The sequence below is a fragment of the Leucopleurus acutus genome, assembly GCF_964270905.1.
Source record: "Leucopleurus acutus genome assembly, chromosome: 19".
NCBI classification, from domain to species: domain Eukaryota; kingdom Metazoa; phylum Chordata; class Mammalia; order Artiodactyla; family Delphinidae; genus Leucopleurus; species Leucopleurus acutus.
Genome location: NC_139161.1, coordinates 8,055,250 through 8,070,226, shown reverse-complemented (window position 1 = coordinate 8,070,226; position 14,977 = coordinate 8,055,250). Strand labels below are relative to the sequence as shown.

Below are 14,977 nucleotides of genomic sequence, written 5' to 3'. Positions count from 1 at the left end.
CGGGGATCGAACCCGTGCCCCCTGCAGTGGAAGCGTGGAGTCCTAACCACTGGACCGCCAGGGAAGTCCCCAGTCGCCTCCTTTTTAAGGCAGTGTTGCACAGTGTATGCGTGCACTGTAATATATTTAAGGTGTTAATATTTTGGTGAACATACCGACCAAACTGTTTAACCGTCATATACTTAACTATACTATATTTAACTCCATGGATGAACATTTAGTTGTTCCCAGTTTTGTCTTGTTCTCCCCTGTACCCAGAGTCCTCGTATAAAAACCCAGATAGATGGTTTTCCAGCCCAGAGCAGATCCCTAGAACTGGGTTTGCTGAGTCAAAGGGGTGTCTCCGTTGTCCCCCAAAGAGGCCTGCCTTCCCCTGCAGCCACAAAGACGCTCTGCTGGGCAAAATCCCGGAGGCGTCTGGACACCCGAGCCCCAGGTGCTGGCCAGCGCTCAGGGCAGCGTGCCTCACATCAGATGGCGCCGAGCCTGATGCAAACTGCTAAGTGGAGAAGCGCCAGCTCCTGCCTCCGGCCCTGCGCCGCCCGGCTACATCTTGTGGGGTCCAGCAAGAGAGAAAGTCACGAGAGGCCCTTTGGGTTTTTGCCACTTACGACCGGCTCTTGGGCTTTGTGCAGACTTTGCCTCCCAGCTGAGCTCTCTCTGCTTTGTTGGGGCGCCTGCCTGCCCGGCTTGCTGAGGCTGCAAACCGCTGGACCCCCGGGCCGGGAGCCTGAAGGCCTGGGTTTGGATTAGTCCACCGGCCCCCGTGGGGCAGCTCATTCACGCCCGGGCTCGCCTCTCCTAAACCTGCCGGCTCTGCCTTGTCTGCCGCTGGGCTTCCTCGGGCCGCAGGTCCCCTGGCCCTTCAGTCCCTCAGAGCCCCGGCACCTGCACCTCCCTGTCATCCTCCAACATTCCTGCAAGTTGAAGTCACTCCTGCCTTACACAAGGCCATCCCGGGACATTCCTTCCAGCCTTCTGTTTATTTTGTCCGTGTGCGTGGGAGAGAACCAGGCTGAGGGAGGTGGAGCTCCCATTTTGGGAAAATGGAGCCTGAAATGGTCAGGGATGGAAACAATGTTAAAGGAAGCAGAGATGGAGCCTGTGACCACAAACGCAGCTTCTCTGTGACACCCAGCCCAGCCCGGACCCCAGAGCACCCGCCGGCTTTCCTCTCGTGCCTTTTGTTCTACTGACTATAGCCAGGAGTGGGAGTCACCCAGTCCACTTACCGAAGTGGCACCCACCACATGACCAGCACCCACCTGGAAAAGGCAAAGGGACCGAGGTGCAAAGGTCAAAAATTCAGGCACTGATGTCCCTGTTTCCTTTTTGGCTTGTGTGTTTTGTCCGCACCGCATGGCTTGCGGGATCTTAGTTCCCTGACCAGGGCTTGAACCTGAGCCCACGGCAGTGAAAGCGCCGAGTCCTAACCACTGGACCACCAGGGAGTTCCCGCTGATGTCCCTGTTTCCACCTGCTGTTGACCGTGGCCCCCACTCAGGACCTCCTGGCCACGCTCAAAGGACAGCGCGGGTCCTGTGAGTGGTCAGGCTGGCCCTGGGCGGTCCCTTCCTCTCCCCGCGACGTCCTGTCCACCAATGCCCCCTCTCCCCGAGGCGGTCACCCGCTTCCGGTCCCCAAGCACATCTATCCTAAGAGCAGACCCAGGGGTCAGGTTGCTTTGACCGAGGGGTCAAACCCTGAATGACAGTATCAAACATGTAAACCAGGTGCGCAAGCACTGAGCCCTCCCCTTGTCTTGCAGGAAAAGGAGCTGGATGGCGTGGAGGGCCCACCCCTGGCAGGGCCTGAGGAAGACGACGGTGAGTGGGACCCGCGCACCGCTGCCCGCTGAGGCCGCCCGGATCGTGTCTGGCTGTGGAGGCTAGGCTGTGCCACGGCCCTTTGGATTCCCCAGCTGAGGATTTGAGTGGCAGGGGGAGGGGAGAGGATGGAGGGGGAGAGGATAGAGGAGAGGGGCTGCGAAGCCGTGTCTGCCGCAACCCAGAGGACACAGGCTGGAGCCCACTCCTCTCTGACCCCCTGCCTTCCTGCACCCATCTCCCTGACCACCTATGTGGCAGGCAGGATCTTAGTTCCCTGACCAGGGATCTAACCTGAATCAGTGCCCGCTGCAGTGGAAGCCTGGAGTCTTAACCACTGGACCACCAGGGAAGTCCCTGCTTTGCTCTTTTGGCCTTTACTTTTCCATTTATACAATGTGAGTTGTCTCCAAATACAGGTGGCCCGTCACTGACCTTCTGTTTCCTGCAGTGCCTCTTAACTCCCTTCTCATCCCCTATTTCTACATTTCACATTTCTCTCCAAATATCTCGGACCTATTTTATGGAGACTAAAGCCGCTTACTGGGCCGCCTCCCGGGGTTCTGCAGGTTAAAGTCCCCCGGAGAGGAAACGCCTGATTCCGAAGCAGCTCCAGCTGACCAGCGTGGCCATCAGGTTCCAGGCAGCTAGGGGAAGAGAGAGGGAGTGACCGGGAGCAGAGCAATTTTGACTTGACCGGGTAGAAAACAGTGTGTTTGCTGTGGCCACCCGCGGGGACCAGTGCCCCAGACAGACAGACAGGACCAGACACGGTGTGGGGCTTCTGCTGGTTCTGTCATGTTTTATTGCTTTAAAGAAAAAAAAAAAAAAAAAAGAAACTGAAGCAAAAATAGCAAAATGTCAACATTTGTCAAATCTGTATGGCAAGTACACGGAGGACTTATTACTTGCTGTACTTTTGTGTACGTTCGAAATATTTCATGTTTTTTTAAAAAGGGAGTCTGTTGCTGTGATTTTAAGCCAACAGCTGGCAGGAGCCCTGGAAAGAGAAGGTTGCAGGAATGCAGTAACCAAGGCTGGTGTGGGCCAGGCAGGCAGGGCTGGGCTGGGGGGATGGGGGGTGGGGAAGCTTCCCCTGAGGCCCAGCAGGGATGGGCCTTCAGTTTCTATCAATAGAGCCTTAGAGGAAGAGGGAGGGGCAGGAGGCTGCAGGGGGGCGGGGGGGGGGGTGGACATCAACCCCTCGCCAGGGGCTCTCCCTCCAGCTGTTGACTCCCCAGATCCTCTGCAGGAACCGTGGGCCTGGGGTCTGTCCCTGCCACGTTTATTGGATCCCAGTAGTGATTTGGGGACACAGGAGGCAAGCGCCAAGGCTGCTGGAGGTCCCTGGGCCAGCACAAGGGGAGGCTCAGCAGACCCCTCTTCTGAAACCCTGTCAGACCCCATAGATGTGCAGCCCCACACCCGGCCGTGGGCAGTGTCTCCGGGCCCTCCGTCCTTATCTGACTGCTGCTCCTGGACCTTGCCCATCCACCAGCCGCCTCCTCCCAGCCCTGACAAGGCGGAGGCAGGAGAGATTTAGGGCCCCAGCTGTGAGCAGAAAACGTGAGAGGCCCCCAGCCCCTCTGCAGTGAGCCGCTCAGCGTCTGCTAAGGTGCCTTCCCTAAGCGGCTGGGTGGACTCAGAAGACTGCACGAGGAAGTCCCCCCTCCCAGGGGGCTCCCACGCTGAACCCTCCTGGTCTAGCAAAATTGGACGCTGCCGTGGATCCCTCGTCGCACCATATGTGATTAAGTGAAAGCCTTTTCAAGTGGTTCGTTCCCTCTGGCTCGAAGCAGCATAGTCAGAGCGGCCCCACAGATTGAAACCTTGAGTAGTACCCAGCTGGCAGCATGTTTTATGTCTTATTTTTCTAAAACATAGCAACACAATGACCTTGAAGTCGAAGTTAATCCGTCTTCTTTGTCCGTTGCCTCTTTCTGAGGTCCAGAAGCCAGCATGGTTGTGAGCTCACTCTGAGACTAGCTCCGTGTGATTCTGCCCCATGGCAGGTTCTTCCCTGACAACCAAACACCCAGGCCCCTCAAACGGCGGCCCCAAATTACTCAGCAGAGTTCCCAGATGCCCGGACACCGCAGCCCAAGCCCTGAGCCTTTCCTGATGCTGCGGGCCCTTTGCTCATCAGCCTAAGCTGAGCTCAGCCTGGAGGGAAGAGAAGCTGATGGGAGCGGGGTCTCCGGGGCTGGGGGGTCGGGGGGAGTCATCTGTCTGCGCTGAGCCCCAGCCCCAGCTCACCAGGAGGAAGAGCCAAAGCCTGCCCTGGCAGCCTGGCTTCTCACCCCATGTCCTCCTGTCCCCTTGCTTCCTGCCCCACCCCACCCCCACTGGCTTCCTTGCTTTGCTGGCTCTGTCTCCCCAGACCTGCAGCATCACCTGTAAAGCCCCTCCTGACACCCCCGCCCCCCGCTTAAACTTCCAAGCAGCCCCCTCCCTGCCTCTCTCTCCCCTCCTGCTGTCCTTTTCTGAAGAGCTCTCAGGACCTACTGCAAACTCTGTATTTTATTTTATTTTACTTACTTATTTATTTTATAAGATTTTTTAACATGGACCTTTTTTAAGTCTTTTTTTGGGCCACGAGGCATGTGGGATCTCAGCTCCCCGACCAGGGATCACACCTGCACCCCCTGCAATGGAAAGCGAAGTCTTAACTACTGGACCCCGAGGGAAGTCCCAAACTCTGTATGTTAATTACTCATCTTTGCTTGCTGTATGTTTTCTTCTCTGCTAAGTCCCCAGCACCGTGCTCGCTAAGTATTTGCTGAATGAATGAAGAGCAAATTAATCCTGGTACAAACACGGTAACTGCTTCCTAAGGCAAGGGCTCAGCCCTGGCGGCCAGATTCTCCTGCAAAGTCAGGCTGTGGTGAGAGCAAACACCACCCCAGCTACAATGCCTGGGTTCTGAATTTGCATCCAGAACCTTCTTTTAGCCCAGAGAGACCTCGAATCTCAGAGGCTGCAGCCTTTTCCTCCCTGGAGCCCACATCAGCCTGTCTGATCACTCGGGACAGCTGCCAGCTGGAGGAGGTCCGGGTGGCCCCAGGGCAGGATGTGGAGGTGTTTGAGATCCCTGACACTGGAGTGACATAGAACAGAAGTGAAAAAGAATACATCCATGTGGGAGGGTGACTTGCTGGTCTATAGAACAGAAGTGAAAAAGAATACATCCATGTGGGAGGGTGATTTGCTGGTCTTGCATTTCCCATACTCAATTCTTTATACATTAACTGAAATTAGATAAGACAGGCACTGAGCCTCTATCCCCGAGGCTGACCGGAGGCCGTCTACCCTCCACCTGCTGGGCTGAAGGACCACATAAGGGCATTGCTTCCTAAGGGAACTCTCTTCACCTGGACACTCAGCCAGGGGAATGCTCTAGAGCTCTTTCCTTTTCTGCCCTTGCAGCCTTCACCTGTACCTGCTGCCTCCTCTGGCCTGGCTTCCCTACATCACACGTCCCTGTTTTCCTCTGTCCACACCCCCTGGTGTGCCTTCTTCAGACCTCTAGAGCTGCCCTTTCATTTGTTCCAAGGCAGCTACAGGGTCTGCTCTGGGACTGGCAAACCCGTTCAGCAATAAGTACTGGGGTTTTTTGGTTTGGTTTTTTCGGTTTTTTGGTTTTTGACCACGCCACGTGGCTTGCAGGATCTTAGTTCCCCGAGCAGGGATTGAACCCCGCCCTCGGCAGTGAAAGCGCGGAGTCCTAACTACTGGACCGCCAGGCACTTCCCTAAGTGCTGGTTTTAATGACCGATTTGAACACCGTGAGAACAGGCCGCATCATTCCCAGGTCCCATTGTGGGCTGGATGCGTTGTTTCCGATTTTTAATAACTGGTTGCGGGGAGGGGCATAGAGAGAAGGGGCCTGCCGACATGATGCCCCTGGACGGCAGGGAGGGCACCCCCAAGCCCGGGAGACCCGAGGACCTTGGCAGGAGGGTCGGGGGTCCCTGCAGCCTTCTGGACCTGGGACCCGAGGAGAGGCAGGGAACCCAGCGCCTTAGCACAGGCTGCTTCCCAGAGATAAGGGCCCTCCGACTGTGTAATTAGCACAGCAGTCATGGGGAAGGGGGGGGTCAGGCTGAGGGGGAGAAAAGCCTTGCGGGCGGCTGCTGGGCCAGAGCCCTTGCTGGAGAGGGGCCCACAGGCAGCTCTGTGGACGGCTCAACCTGGTCTTGGAAGGGAACCGGCCTTTGGTGGATGGAACTGAATAGCATGGGTGGGGGTGGGGCGGCGATGCTCGCTTCACTCCAGCTGCCTCATCCCCGGTTCAAGTTCCCAAAAGAGTTCCTAAGCGGAAGTGGTGTGGGGGGAGGACCTCCCAGGCCCAGGGGAGGGTGAGCCGATGTTGTGGGCGTCCAGCGCTCTCTGAGGCTTAGGTGAGCTGGCCTGGGGTGGGCGTGGGGCCCATCTGCCCCTATTTGAAGCGGGGGCACCCTCTCTGGCCCAGGTGGTTCTCTGGAAACCCTTCTTTGGAAGGGAAAGGGGCCTGAAGTTGCGGGCGGGCCCAGCACCCTAACTGGCTCTTACTGTGTGTCCTCTCTACAGGGGGAGAGGCCTTCTCCTTCAAATACAGCCCCGGGAAGCTGAGGGGAAACCAGTACAGGAAGATGATGACCAAGGAGGAACTGGAGGAGGAACAGAGGTAGGCCGCCCACCCTCTTCGGGGTCGCTCAGCTTTCTCCGGTACCGGTACCGCCGTGAGCCCCCTTCGTCGCAGGCGGGAGAGGAGGAGGGCCTCCTGTAAGCTTCGCCAGCCCCGCACTCTTCCATTTCCGTTTTGGGGGTTTCTCCCCCCTGTCCTGGCAATAGTCGGCCAGGCTCGATTTCCCCCGACAGTCCCCTTGGGGCCCTCGGGAGGAGCGTGTGACGGTGATGGGGGGGAGGGGGGCCAAGCCCCTTCTTGCACCCCACCCCTCCCCCGCCAAAAGGGAAAAAGCAGATGCCTGGGAAGAGCCTGGAGCAGATCCGCCCGTTCACTTACACGGAGGGTTCATGACAAAACCAATCCATCACTGCAGGACGCAGCATGATTCTTCCCGCTCATCCACTTGGCCACCAACCCCCCTCAGCACCCCCCAAACCCCCCAGCCCAGGGCCAGCAGTCATTTGTTATCTGTTCTGCTCCACGGAGCTCTGAGGCAGTTGCAGCCACGCAGCTCCTCATTTTTCGAATTGGGCTCTTGCCCCGCCAGCCCCCAGCCGGGCACCCATGCACACCCCTGGGCTTCCCTCCTAAGGAGCAGTGGGGACAGGCCATGGGGGAGAACCAGTGGTCTGACACGGGCCAGCCCGTGGCCTGGGGTCCTCTGGTTTAAGCACAGAGCTAAATGGGGGCCTGTGTTTTCTGAGCCCAGCAACCCGGAGGGGCTGGGGGATCACCCCCTACTTCCTAGCTAGTGTAAGCTGGGTTCCCCTACTTCCTAGCTAGTGTAAGCTGGGTTCTAGGGTCAGGAATGGAGGCTTTAGTATTCCAGGATGCAGATCTCAACTACCCTTTCATTCTCACCAAGCCCACCCTGTACCCCTCAAGTCAGAAGGCCCTGTGCCCACGAGAACCCCCTTTCCCTTTCTGGAGCCGCCGCCGGTCCTTCCAAACCTGGCCTGGAAGGCTCTTCACCGGGGGCGGAGGGGTGGCAGGGTGAGCCCAGCCTGGGGAAGCCCCCCACTCCTCGGTGCCCAGCCGCTGCCTCTGGGTGTGATCCGGTTTGCTGCCTTTATATTTCAGGATTGAGCTGACCTCTGACCTCACTTCCCTGTAGCAAGTTCCTTAGGTCCTGAGCCACAAATATCCTTGCAAATCCTTTTGGTAAGGAGACTGACTTCTTAGATTAGTGATGCCTCCCTCATCCTGTCTGTTACTGTGTCCCCATCACGACTGAATGTGGTCCAAACCTCTCCTCCTCCGCTGCCCTCATAACCAATTAATTCATTTCTGTGCACCCGGGCCTGCTCATTCTTCTCCAGCGCAGGGCTCCTGGGTGAACAGGCTCCCTTCCCAGGGCTGCAGGGTTCTTGGAGGCCCAGTTAACGCACGTCCCTCCTGGGCCTAATGGGCCAGCTGGTTGGAGGGCCAGCGCCCCCTTGTGAGGCTGGGGGGGAACTGTCTTCCGCTGGACTGCGTGGTATCACGCCCGCAGCTTTCATCTTTCCCTGAGAAGGTAGAACGGTGCCCGGCAGAAACCCTGTGCCCCCAAGTTGTGGGTGAGGCAGGGTGTTATGATCAGAGCAAGGGCTGGTGGACTGCAGCCCTGTTTTTGTAAATCCAGTGTGACTGGAACAGGGCTGCGGTCACTGTTTTTCTGTGGTCTGTGGCAGCTTTTCCACTGCAGTGGCAGAGTTGAGTAGTTGCAGAGGGACCACATGGCCCACAAAGCTGAAAAGAGTCAGTACGTGGCCCCTTCCAGAAAAGGTGTGCAGCCCCAGAGTTAAGGATGGAGGGGGCTTGACGTGCCTGTGGCCCCTCGAAGGGCCCTGTGGACAGAGGCTGTGACCGGGACCCTGGCCCTATTCTGTGTGCTCTGCGGAGAGGAGGGGCCATTAGAGTAGGAGAGGCCAGTTAGCCGACTCAGTGGCAGGGCTCGGGCCGGGGTCAGGCTGCCACCGTCCCTGGGTTCAGTGCTGGGACCTCGGGGAGGGAAAGTCCTTCCTCCGTCGTGTTCAGACAGCAGGCTCTGCGTTGCCCAGGGGGGGTCTTTCCCTACTGGATCTTTGGGGGTCTCTAGATGAGTGGTTCACGCTGAGCTATGCTGCGGGGTCGAGACTGCCCAAGCGCTGCTCTTGGGGTGAGGGTTTCTCACCTCCTCACCTGCAGGCTTGGTTATCACAATCGTGCTTGAGCTGAGGAGGGACTGGTGGACTTCATGGTGAACACGGTCCTCCCAGGGTGGGGCTGGAGTTCATGTTCACTCTCATCACTGCCCCTCCCAGCATGCTCCTGTGGCTGTCTGACACGTCTGCCTGTGAGGTCCGCTTGCTCCCTCCTGCCCCTGCACGTGGTCAGCCCACTCAGCACTGCATGGGGCCCCCGACACCCACCCCTCTCGCATGTTCCCCGCATGGTGATGCTTGGGGTTGCAGAGGCTGGCAAGCGTGGCTTTGCGTTTTCATCTGCAGCACGATAGTTGCAGTGGGGACCGGGAAAGCGGACGGGTGTGAGACAGCTCTGGTCCCAGCTGCGTCTAGGAAACTGCCTTTGGGATTGTCAGTATGAAAAATACTGTCAAACCACTAAAACCACAGGCCAGTGAAAAGTGTGTGCCCTTCTCTGCCTGTCAGATTCTTCTGGACCAAACTCTGCTTGCTTCTAATTCCCTTCCTGGCATTCAGCGTCCCCGTCAAGTTGCAAGCTGGTTAAAAGCCCATGCTGCAAACCCCTGACTTCAAATTCTTTACCTCGGCCCGCACAGCAGTATCTAGACCCTAAATCTTTAGTAGTCACAAGACCCAGAGTTCCTCAGAAGCTGCAGTTCACAGGTTTTCAGGGCATAGCACTTGGTACGCAGGACCCAGAGAAAGAGACCCCAAATTCGTTCCTCCACGTGGTTAATGACTGGGCGTTCCTGTCCTTGGAGCAGCTCACAGATGAGATTCCTTCTGCCCAAGGGGCAGAAAGTGTAAGGCTTGTAAGTCCAGACATGCTGCTTAAGAAAGACCCTGCTTCCTCACCGTCTGCCCACCTCCTGCTGGGTCTCCCGTGGGGCTGGAGCTCACAGGCTCCCTCAGCACTGCCTCTGCCGGGATGGGGGTGCCCCTGCTTTTCCCCCCGCAGCTTTTCTGGGAGGTGCCGTATCCAGCCTCAGCGTGGCTGGGACACTGGGCTTGCAGGTTATGACTGCTCCCCGCGGCAAGATGCCACCCCCTCACCCCCAGGGCCAGTGAAGCTGGCGAGCTTGGCTGACTTCTAGCTCGGCAGCAAAAAGAAGAGGCACCATCGGCTACTCCTTTCCCTGTACACCGTCCCTTCTTCCCATCTTCTGGTCCAGGGGAAAAGTGGAACCCAGGAGGTAGACTAGGTTGGTTCTGATAGTGAGGACCCAGGACCCCAGCACCCATTCCATTCTGAAGGTCCCCAGGACTGGCCTGCCATTTTTGGAAGTGCACACCACTCTAGTGGATGGTGTTTTGAAATGCATAACTGGCAAGGGTGAATGGCTATTCTTCCTGCTTTCTGCCCTCTGATGGGTCCACAAACCATCCACCAGTGTGAATTTCTAGGAACACGTGCTGACTCACGTCCACATGAGGGCGCCAGAGGGATAAAACTGAATCCCACCGGTTTCCCTCAGCGCTCACCTGGGTAAACCAGCGCTTCTGCATGTCCCTTGCAAAAGGTGGGCACACCATTTGTGTCATCTGGGGAGCACATGTCCTTGGAAGCCACTGTCCCCAGAAGGGACAAAACCTACCCAGCAAGGATAAGAAATAATCTATGGTGAGAGGACCAGCACAGAGCGGCCACAAAGCTGAGGATCTGACCCCCGCAGTCTGACCTACCTAAGTATCTGTGGCACCCTACCTGCCCACCGACGTACATGTGGACCCCGTGCCCAACAGCACACCTGTGGTACCCTCCCTGCCCAGCTACCTAATTGAGGACCCTCCGTGTTAAACTGCACAAGTGGGCCCCAAGCTGCCCAGCTACCTAGCTGAGGATGCTCCCTGCCTAACCACCCACATGTGAGACTCGAACTGCCCAAATACCTGTAAGTGGGACCCTCCCTGCCAACCACCTACAAGTGGGCTTCAACCTGCTCAACTACCCGCATGGGCACCCGAACTGCCCAGATACCTAAATGAGAGACGTGCCCTGCCCAAGTATTTACTCTGGGACCCTACCTGCCCAACTACCTAAAGTCTGACACTCCCTGCCTAACTACCTCAGGGGGACCCTGCCTGTTAAACTATGTACAGGTGGGCCCTGACCTGCCCAGCTACCTTATTGAGGCTGCTCCCCGACCAGCTACCTGCAAGTGGGACCTGACCTGCCTCGCTCCTACAGGTGGGACCCAACCTGTACAACCACCTAAATGAGGGCCCTGACCTGCTCAACTACCTACAAGGGCAGCCTACCTGCTAAACCACCTACAGGTGGGCCCTGACCTGCCCCTGTAGGCCTTGCAGACTTGGAACGGGGTCTCGGGCTGGCTTCGGTTAGTGGGCTCTCCTGCAGCAGGTGATGAGAGGCAAACTCCCCTGGGTCTGGATCCCAGCGTCTGGACTGGCTTCTGCAGTTCCAGACGTTCCCCTTCCTCACCCCGTTTCCCCCTTTCCCGCAGTGCTTGTAAGATGGCATGAGTGAAATAAATTATCTTTTCTCCTTATTTCTCTTTACAGAACCGAGGAATAATGAAGTTATCCTTAGCCTCCTCCTAAAGGCTTTTCCTTTTGGCATCTTAAAACTTGAGAGATAAAGTGGAATCCCCAGAGAGGAGCCAGTAGGCTCCTGGGGCGCATTTTCCCACATAAATCTGCCAGGACTAGGCCCCCATCCAGGACTTTCCTTGGCTGGGAGGATCCCGAATGCCCGTGGCGCTCCCCTGTAGCGGCGTTCCTCCCTGTTTGCCTGGATTGCTTTGTTAAGCTGAAGGGTTTTCCTGGACTTTTATTTTCCTTATCACTCAACCTTCCTGCCCACACACGCTTTGCACCTGAGATATCACCAATGTCAGCAATGCCATCATTTTAAAATCGGTGTAGTTTCATTCCAGCCCTCCTGCTTTTCATCACCAGAGCCAAACCAGGAAAGACTTTGAGGTGTGATGGACAAATGAGGGAGCGCTCCTGTGCTCGCTGCCTGGTCGACTGCCCTCCTTCCCCTGGGGCCCGCTCCCCTCTCAGTCTTCGGCTGGCTCGGCTGTGGGGGCGAGAGCCCGATGATTGATCAGTGGGCAGCAAAGAACCAGAACCAGCTGTTGACTTCCTCTTGCCCTTACCCTCCGTTGAGAGCAGGCTCGGATCCAGCCCGCTTGTTGCTAAGAGGCCTTTTCATTGATGCTCCTACCAGCTCAGCGGAATGTCCACCTTCGCTTTCGCAGAAGCAATAATGATAGTGTTCGCTTAAAACAGCTGTCTCGAGTCTGCCTTTTCCTAGGTTTCATAGATGAGCTAGAACTTCTCCAGATAATCAGATCAGTCCCAGATTCATTTCTTGGAATTTTATATTTGACAATATTTATACTATAGCAAACTAATCTGTAGTTTTTAGATGTGTTGGTTAAAACATTTTTTGAAAGCAGTAAGTTGATAGAAAAAATTTTTTTTCTCCTCTATTTAGTGGAAGGCCGAGAAATGTCCACTGTCAGCCTAGGGCATGGTACATTCCCAGGGACCTTCTCCTCTGGGTCTAATACCTTAGCTTCACGGGTTTAGGACGGAACAGGCAACAAAGCAACAGCCACACAGAGCCATGTAGCCTGACCCACACAGCAGTAGCAACAGCAATGTCCTTGTCCAGGCCGGGGTCTGACTGAAAAACAGGTGACTCCTTCCAGGTTATTAAGTTTGTCTGGACACTTTCTGAACGTGGCTTGTAGGCGCCAAGGCTCACATACTCCCGATGGCTGGGATCTGTGTATTCAGCCTTTGTTCGGTCCAATAAACTTTGAGTAGATGGTCTTGATTACTGTGTGTTTATTTCAGTTTTGCTTTGTTTTTAAAAAATCATCTTTTTGAACCCATTAAAACTTGAGCTCTCTCTCAATTTGTGCCTGTTACTCTCCAGCAGAGTGCGAAGTCCTAGGCCCACCCTCTTAAAAATATGCAAGCGCCACGGCCATTAAGAGACGCACAAGAGGATTTGTGTTCCTTTGGGGGGATGCCCACTCATACACCTGGATTGTGATTCCTTCCAAAGAGCTAAACACACAGCCTGTCAATTCACAGTACTCCTTTCTTCAGGTGGTGGGGTATTGCGTACTTCTCACAGGCTCCTTCTCCTCCGGACAGGAAAGCAGACTGTAGAAATAACTTCCCCGGCGTGACTAAGAGAGGCTTGGATTTGGGACTTCAGTATTTCAGCTTCTAGATGCTGCTGTAGTCAGAAAACCAACTGTTAGCTGTTTGGGAGATATGGGGTTATTGCAGAAGGAATACGTTAGGACAAGCGTAAGACCAGACATCGATCGGATCCCCCTATAGACAGGGTTGGGGTGCTGGTTGGACAGGCTGTGCCCTGCAGGGCCAGGGGTCAGAGGCTGTGCTGAAGCTCTGCCTCCTGGTGGGTCTGCAGGGACCAGAGCAGACCCTGCCATTTGGTTTACATCCTCTGAAGGTGGCCCGTGCCAAGCCAGTAGGGCGGTGTGGAGGGGGGGAACCGCAGAAGCCTGAAACCGAACGGGGAGCCCACGCCAGCACACAGCGCCCAGCCTCGCTGATGAGCACAGCACAACAGAACAAACAAGAAGCAAACCGTGGCTGCAGAGTCTCACCCCACCCTTTCACGTTTGCACTCATGGGCGGTGTCCTGTGCTGATCAGATGGTGTGGCCCAGCTGCAGAGAGAGAACAGAACATCACTCCCAGCATCCCCCCGGCCCCCCCAGCCCGTGTGTGGTGAACATAAGGCCGATCTCCAGCCAGGCCTGTTCCCTGGTAAAAGGGCCAGGGCCCCTGCTGGCTATAAGGTGTCTTTGTGCAAACTGGAAAGAGGCGCCCCTTCCTCTGGGCAGCGAGACCCCACACCCACCCTTGCCCCTGGGCCAAGCACCCTGTGCACACATCTGTATGCTCCCGTTTCCCAGCCAACTGTGTTTCTTCTTCCTCCACTTTTGGCTCATCCCTCTAAACGAAGGCTGTTTCTAACATGTCTCTTCATAGGCTCTCTAGCCGCCTAATGGAGCACCTCTGCTTCCTCGTGGCCTCCCAGGGAGGTGTGTAGTCAACATTAAAGAGAGGCCTGGGAATTCCCCGGCGGTCCAGTGGTTAGGACTCCGAGCTCTCACTGCTGAGGAGCTGGGTTCGATCTCTGGTCCAGGAACTAAGATCCTGCAGGCCGTGCGGCACGACCGAAAAAAAAGGGAGGCCCACGGGGAAACTGTAGCACCGAGAACCTGAATGATAACTTGGGATCCCCAAATCTCCAGGGTAAACCCACGACTTGGAAGCCCAGTTTGTAGAAGTCTCAAGTTGAGTTTTTTTAGACCAAATCAGCTCCTGTGTTAAGAGTGGGTTTTGTTTTAGTTTCATTTTCTTCTTATTCTGGAAAGCAAAGCAGTAATACCGGAGTGAGGAGTGTCCCGACTCCACGGGATGTGCACGGCCTCTCTCTCTCTCTCCCCTGGTTTGGGAGCATCTTTTTCCTCTTTATCCTTTCTTCTTGACAGAGTTCAGAAAGAACAGCTGGCTGCCATCTTCAAGCTCATGAAGGACAACAAGGAGACGTTTGGCGAGATGTCGGACGGCGACATGCAGGACCAGCTCCGGCTCTACGACATGTAGGCGCCTCCACCCGTCAAGACGCCGCCACGGCGGGGCCGTGACTCTGCCCCAGCCCGGCCCAGGACCGGAGCCCGTGCCACTGTCAGACTTCTGTAGGCTTCAGTTTATCTCATATACATAGATGTAGAGGTAGATCATATACAGAGTTGCTCAGTTCTTGCAATTGAGGTATCATGTCACAGGAATCAGGACTGTTGTCTTCAGAGAAGAAAAATCCCTGACTTGCTTGGCTTCTGTCTGCTGGTGAGCTTCCAGCTGTCACATGGGCTCCCCTCCGAGGCTGTCCTCTGATCCAAATTCGACCTTCCGTGCAGACCCTGAGCAGGCAGCAGCCCAGAAGGGCTGGCTCGAAGCCTCAGCAGCCCCAGCACGTGGTGTTGAAAGGATTCAGGGGTGCTGTGGGATGGGTATCAGGTCCCACTGCCTGAGCATCCAGTCTAATAACACTACACCTTCTTCTTCCTTAGAAGGATTTCTGGACACTTCTGTAACGGTATGGAAGCAAGCGGTAGGGGAGCATCCCTAAAAAGCAAAAAGTCTGATTCAAAGGCTCACCTTCGATCCTGGACCAAAGCAACAGTATCAGAGTTAAGACCCTCTAAGTTTCTCTTATAATTAAGACTTCTGTGAGTGCTCATCACACACCTAGAGCTGTGCTAGACGCTGTCAATGGAAATAAAATACACAACACAG

At 55.8% G+C, this 14,977-nt stretch overlaps 1 protein-coding gene across 3 annotated transcripts in view; it reads left to right on the top strand.

The window, feature by feature from the left end:
* Positions 1-14,342, top strand: part of MXRA7 (matrix remodeling associated 7) — a 28,599-nt gene extending 14,257 nt beyond the window's left edge. Inside the window, exons 2-4 of one of the 3 annotated variants that reach the window (XM_082860799.1) lie at positions 1,769-1,826; positions 6,396-6,492; positions 14,170-14,342. In XM_082860799.1, the coding sequence (XP_082716925.1) occupies positions 1,769-1,826; positions 6,396-6,492; positions 14,170-14,284 (270 nt within the window). In that variant the 3' untranslated portion in view covers positions 14,285-14,342. Of the gene's footprint in view, positions 1-1,768; positions 1,827-6,395; positions 6,493-7,575; positions 7,629-11,183; positions 12,469-14,169 lie in introns of those variants that run through there. The other 2 variants (XM_082860801.1, XM_082860800.1) reach the window with 2 other exon arrangements.
* Positions 14,343-14,977: the final 635 nt, after the last annotated feature.